This window comes from Limulus polyphemus, unplaced genomic scaffold, assembly GCF_000517525.1.
Source record: "Limulus polyphemus unplaced genomic scaffold, Limulus_polyphemus-2.1.2 Scaffold76953, whole genome shotgun sequence".
NCBI classification, from domain to species: Eukaryota; Metazoa; Arthropoda; class Merostomata; order Xiphosura; family Limulidae; genus Limulus; species Limulus polyphemus.
Genome location: NW_013742549.1, coordinates 1 through 7145, shown reverse-complemented (window position 1 = coordinate 7145; position 7145 = coordinate 1). Strand labels below are relative to the sequence as shown.

The window sequence follows — 7145 nt, the reverse complement described above, 5'->3', positions numbered from 1 at the left end:
ACCACACACACATGTTCTAAAAGTATTGAAAAGAATTCAAGAATACAGATAGGTCATATTTTGCTAGCAGATCTTAACAATTCGTGGGTTGGATTTTCTTTTTTTACCACTTAGAAAGTTAAAAACAGCTCTCATCTTGCAAATAACACGAGTGATTGAATCAACGTAAACAACCCTTTATTTCCAACATACTTTATCAACTTTGGTAAATACTAGTAATATATTTCTTTGTAATAAACCTCAGCAACACATTTTTAGAATTACTGCTAGCTCTTCTTATACCAATAGCTAACAGTATTTGAAATTTTCGGAACGTTTAACAGCTAACAAGTCACAGTACCTAGAGCTTAAATAGCATCTGAAAATAAATATTCTAAGAATTTAAACTTTTTAAAATTATACTATTTGTTTCCCCAATAGATTGAACTAATTATAGATTATAAAATTTTAGCAATTATTTTCTTGTCAGGAGATTTAAGCCTCGAGTTAAAGATATCACTAGCAATTTATATATTTTTTGTAAACCTCAGTAGTAACAGAATAAGAAACAGGAGATTTAAGCCTCGAGTTAAAGATATCACTAGCAATTTATATATTTTTTGTAAACCTCAGTAGTAACAGAATAAGAAACAGGAGATTTAGGCCTCGAGTTAAAGATATCACTAGCAATTTATATATATATTTTTTGTAAGCCTCAGTAGTAACAGAATAAAAAAAATCAGCTTAATATTTTGCTAACTATTAACGCACTTCGTTTTGTTGTTGTTTTTTTCAAATAGACCTTTAAAAATTCGTATGTTTTGTTAAAGTCCTACAAAACACGTTATATGTATAATTCAAAAATCCATTAATAACAAGAGATATGAAACTAACAAATGATAAGGTGTTATCAAACCTAGAAAAATTACTTTATAAGCCTAATGTCAACAGTTCTTTATTCAAAAGTTTGATTTTCATTACAGGATGATTTTATCATTTATTTCATATTATTTCTACATAGCTAAAAGTAGCTAAAAAAGTATTGACTTTCTGTTGTATCTATGAAAAACTTTACGAAATTAAAAATATAGCCAAATAATCTTACATACCAACCTTGATATTTCCAAATGTGTTAGTTGGTTATTTCATTATTATTTGCATTGCCTTTCTCCGATCTATTAATGTTTTTTTTAAAGAAACAAACTTGGATCTTAGCTAAAGCTAATTTTGCACGAACCTTGATATTTCCTAGTACCAAAAAACGTTGACCTTGTTTTTTGATCGCTAGTCGTCAAAATATAAGAGAACAAAATAAGATATATCAAAACAAGAATTAAGTGCGTTTCTTATAAAGAATGGACATTTAATAAACGAAAATATTTCGATCTAAAACAAATAATGCTACCAGGAAGTGACGTTTAATTAAACTATTTTTGTGTAGCTTATTACGATATCTAAAAGAAGCGAGGTCAGCGAACTAAGCAGAGTCTTGTGCTTGTGTGTGTCGTGTTACATTCAGCTCCGATTACAGTTACAAGTTACTGTTCAAGGGAATTATTACCGTTATAAGATTACTGAAGAATTGGATAGTTTTTCCATGGTCATTGTTAGTAATAGTTGTTTTTAATTGCCGTTTTCTCCATGAACTATTTCTGTTTTTGGTAGTCCAAACTTGACATGGCGTGATGTTCAACATATCATCGTACAAACTGCTCGAGTGCCAGTAGCAGACGAAGAGGGTTGGGCTTTTAACGGCGCAGGTCACCACTTTCACCACAAAGTTGGATTCGGAGTGATGGATGCCGCCAGAATGATCTACCTAGCGCAAAATTGGACTCTTGTAGCTAACCAACATCAATATAACGTACCATCAACAAAGGAAACCATGTAAGACATTATAAGAACGTGCTCAGCACGAATTAAGTTAGCCAACTGTAAAAATTCGTTTATTTTAAGTATTTAAAATGCACGCTTAACAAAATGCAAGAAACAAATTAAATGTCTTATCAACTATTCCATTATTGTATGGTTTAAACTAACTGTGGAAAAATATTGTTTGATAGGCTACAGTAATGCCAAATGCTTAATTTCATATTTGTTTTTTTTCCCTTATGAATTACTGTTGAAAATATTATAACACACTGATAAGTCTTGAAACACTCATTCTAAAGATGATCCATTTTGTGTGTTTGTCTATGTTAGCATCCATCACCCAGAGTTGGCTGTCTTGATTACCGTAGTTATCTGTATGGCAACTGGAAACTGTCCGATGGTACAGATGGACTATTTTGTTTTAGGACCTTTGCCATAGAATGGGTTAAAAAGACCCTGAAATAGCTCATATTTCTACTTTTTATTGAATTTAAAGACACGAGTACTTAATTAGTTAATTTAGTCAATTATTACCTTCCACAAAGTAGGGTATGCAATAAGTATCTAATGGGGGTCATTAAGGATTTAATAACAAAAGAAAAAAGAAAGGGGAACATTATTCTTTATACCTTAACGTGTATCCTTACTAAAAACTAGCTGTGTACCTATATGGTGACAATATCATATGTTTGAGCTCTGAGTTTATTATCACGAGTATTGAGCAAAGACATGATTGCCAATAATTATTAAAAATAATTGAAGTATTATTTTCAAATTATTCTTGTGAACTTTAAATAGATGTCTTTATCCATACTTACATAAACTAGCTCTGAGAAAAAGAAAAACAACGTGGAATATAGCGTTGAAGTAATGTTTACAAACTGTCTATCAAACACCAAACTTAGTAAGCTTGAGATAGCCAGTTACTATCATCTAATATGTTTTATACCAGTGCGAGGGAATACAACGTAGTAAGGTTTTAGAACATCAGTAACGAATAAAGCTAAACAACATCTTAAGCACAATGGACTATACGGCTAGGTCAGACGAATATAATTCAGATATAACTGTGGACCAAGGGGAAGGCAACCAAGCGACAGTACCCGCTGCATGAGTAGTTATTATCGACCGAATAAAGGGGTCGATTGCTACTCTTATGACGCACTTATATTTGACGATGAGATGTACATCTGATAGCACACATCTTCGAATCCAAAACCCTCCGATGTTATACATTTGAGCAGACTTTGGCCTGGTGATGTTTGAGAGATAAAATTTTTTGTTTTACATGTGTAGGAGAGCAATAGCAATATGTATTCTTAGAAGTGGAATTTACTATTTACTGTGCTGAGACTTATAGTTTAGAATCGGTTTAGACGACCAAAAGCTTGTGGTTCTTTTCAAAATTAAAGTAGTTGTTTATGTGGAATTTTTGGATAAATTATTCACTTTTTGTAATTCCAATTGTTTGTGAATCATTAGGTTTAATACTTAAAATTGCTCAGATAATTTTGTGTAAACTTACATTTAAGTTGAAACTTACTGATTCGTACAATGATTGATAAGAAGGTATATATCTATTAGCTAGCGAACCTATGATTTAGGGGTTTTGTTTTCAAATCACTTTTGTTATCATCTGACTATTTCTATATAGGTTTTGGTGCACTTCTCTATTTTCAAAAAAGAGAGGTTTGTTTGCGTGAAATAGTTACAGTTGAAAATAATTGTCGATACTCTTATATACGAATGCTTATATTTTATTTACAGTCGTTTGACACGAGATGGCAGCACTACAATAGGAGTGACTGTGGACAAAAATGCCATGACCGTTAATAATCGGGTTGACCATCTGGAGCACGTTTTGGCTACAGTAAACATAACCTCCAAGAAACGAGGAGACATGGAAGTACATTTAGTCTCTCCCTCAGGAACGATTTCGAATGTTATGACGAAACGCCCTTTAGATACCAGTGACAAAGGATTTTATATGTGGGATTTTATGAGTGTCCATTTCTGGGGGGAAGATCCTCATGGTCGATGGCTATTGAAAGTTAAACACAGTGGTAAATTTTTCTCCACAGTTGTAATTCATTATTTCTCCCTGACACTGTATGGAACAGCAGAAAACCCACTTTCAGAAGATGGCCTGCCAATTGATAACTCACGCGTTATTAGTAGAAATGTATTGTCGACCATTACTACTTCTGAAAAACGGTTGTCCAAAAAAGTCCACCTTCTTCCTCGGAATACGTCTGGTTTGTTAGAAGATTCCGATAGTGTATTGCACAACAGTTCCGCATTTGAAAACAAAACACTTGAAACCTCAGTTGACCAGACTGAGACTACAGCTTACAAGAGTGGGCCACATTTTCTCATGACCACAACACTGGCAACTCCAAAATCCTCTCCAAAAATTAACACACATCTCAACTCCAAAAATAATTCTATTTTGAACAGATCATTTTTTGACTTGTTTAAAAATAGGGCTCTTGGTTCACCTCGAAAAAAGCCGGATACAATATTTCAAACGACGGAACCTTCCAAATTGAGAATTAAATCAAACAGAAACCCAAAAAAACGTCTCCCGAAGATAAGGTCTGGTAAAGACCGATTTGATGAAGTAATGGGTGTTTCTAGATCGACTTTAGTTAACTTCCTGAATAAATACACCAAAAGAAAACACACCTTGAAACGATATTACAAATGTGTAAAACATCCCACGTACTGCAGATATTTTGCTTATAAACCAAAAAAAGAGGAGGCTGTTAAACTTTCATCACCAGTTCGTGAATATGTTCTTAAAGACCCAGCTTTCGGATATGCAACGCAATCTGAATCACGCGAGGGGAAACTTATTCGTAAGAAACTGAAAAGAAAATACATCTTAGAAATGATGAAACGATTTACTATTTATTGCCACTTTCTACGTAACCATGACAACCATCGTCTGCATTTCTCGTCGGACAGGCACATACCCGTCGAGCAAGTCCGTCCGTATCGGTACTTTATATAAACAGTGATAACTTTCAAGTGCAACCACAATAAGGTAGACAGAAACATTTGAAATAGTATAGGCAATATATATGACTGTTAATGTCACATCCATGTTGGAAAGAAATTTAACGAGAAAATTAAAAAAACAGTAAGTTAAAGTACGTGTATGAGGTTTTGAATCGCACAAAATATCGAAGTATTTATACACCAAATAAAAAAACACACGCATACACGCACAAACATAAAATTATAAAGCTAGTTACCCTAATAAATAAATATATAATACACCAAATGACTGAAAATTAAATTAATTTCAGACTATGTTTCACAACTTTTATTTGGATTCCTGGACTAAAATTGAGGCCCCCCCCAGTGGTACAGCGGTATGTCTGCGGACTTACACCGCTAGAATCCGGGTTTCGATACCCGTGGTGGGCAGAGCACAGATAGCCCATTGTGTAGCTTTGTGCTTAATTACAAACAAACTAAAATTGAGGAGTCGCTAAAACACTGAATATTCGTCTTTATTTCAGGTAATTAGTATTCCTTTGTGTTTGATAAAACTACTTGATATGATGAATCGTATCCCATCTTCTTCCCCAGCATTTCTTGCTATACGTCTTTATATAAGCTACCTGTACTGAAGGAACATTGCTTATACTCGTTTAATTAATCATATGGTATACAAACTTGTTTGCTTGTTTGGGAATTTCGCGCAAAACTACACGAGGGCTATCTGCGCTAGCCGTCCCTAATTTAGCAGCTTAAGACTAGAGGGAAGGCAGCTAGTCATCACCACCCACCGCCAACTCTTGGGCTACTCTTTTACCAACGAATAGTGGGATTGACCGTCACATTATAACGCCCCCACGGCTGAAAGGGCGAGCATGTTTGGTGGGACTGGGATTCGAACCCGCGACCCTCAGATTGTGAGTCGAGCGACTTATCCACCTGGCCATGCCGGGTCGGAAAAAAAACAAAAACTCAATTTCGTCAATCTTTTCCATACATGTCCTCAGCATATTATGCTCCGAAAGTTCCTTTGAGTTTGAGAAAACCTGCTTACGTCTGTGTTAATGAGTCAGGTATCAGTAAAGAACATTTACACCATTTTCTAGTTTTCCTCTCTAACCAGATATAGTTTCTCTGGTATTTGAAAATCACGCAATGAGTCAATATAGCAAAAAAACAACAACAACAACACTCAGTTCGTTTATAGTTTCCTGTTATTCTTTACATCACGTGGATCAAAAGTAGCCTATTGGTTAGCATGCCGTACTGTGAATCCGAGGGTCCATGGTTCGTGTCTCGCACTCCGCACTTTGGGAACTTGAGTACATTACAAAAGTGACGGTAAATCCCATTATTCGATTAGAGTAATTCCAGAATTGGCGGGAGGTGCTACTAACCAGCCGCCTTTCCTGCAGTCTCTCAGTTCAAAATTAGGGACAGCTGGAGTGGATATCCCTTATGTTGTTTTGTGAAAGTGTCCGAAACAAACAATATTTATGTCGCGCGTTGGGTAGCGAAAGTTTGTTAAGGTTTGATTGTTCGTTTGTTTGTAATTAAGCGCAAAACTACACAATGGGCTATCCTTGCTCTGCCCAACACGGGTATCGAAACCCAGGATTCTAACGTTGTAAGTCCGCAGACATACCGCTGTTAAGGTTTGAAAGAGTACTGCTTACACCTAGTAAAAGGAATCAGATGCTACTAAATTCTCATTTTTATGAACATTGCTCTGCTATTCTATATGAAGTACATAATGTTTCTCTTTGTCTTAGAAACATCGTGTACCGACGTCATGTGTCACGTACAGGAAAAAAAACAACATAATTTCGTTAACATTTTCCCGTTTTTCCTTCTGCATGCCAGAAGTCAAACGTTTATCTGGGTTCAGAAAAACGCTGGTTATGCCTAAGGCAATGAATCAAGATCCACTGGAACTTTGAATTTATCCACACCTTTCCATTCGTCTCTATGTTAGGTATTTTTTTTTTAGTTTGGGAAATACTTCCCACAATGCAATCGGTACGACACCAAATCTTGAGTTCCTGGGTAATATCCTACTCTTGTACTCTATATGACGATTATTTGCGTTTCCTAAACTGCTTATACCTAGTATAATAATTGACAAAACTTTAAAACATTCATTTAATCAATATTTTCTAAGCTTTCTTTTCCATATCTGGTAATTATTGCCTTTCGTATTTAGTAAATAATTGCTCAAAAAGAATGTAATGAGTCAGGTGTCGCTGAAATGTTCGTTTAGTATATTTTCCTACTGTTACTTTCTATGT

At 34.9% G+C, this 7145-nt stretch overlaps 1 protein-coding gene across 1 annotated transcript; it reads left to right on the top strand.

Moving 5' to 3' along the window:
- The first annotated feature begins 1625 nt into the window (after positions 1–1625).
- Positions 1626–5006, top strand: LOC106477677 (furin-like protease 1, isoforms 1/1-X/2). Its single transcript, XM_013938217.2, has 2 exons — positions 1626–1866; positions 3619–5006. The coding sequence occupies exons 1-2, from the start codon at positions 1775–1777 to the stop codon at positions 4862–4864; spliced, it is 1338 nt and encodes a 445-aa protein (XP_013793671.1). The 5' UTR covers positions 1626–1774; the 3' UTR covers positions 4865–5006.
- The last annotated feature ends 2139 nt before the right edge of the window (positions 5007–7145 follow it).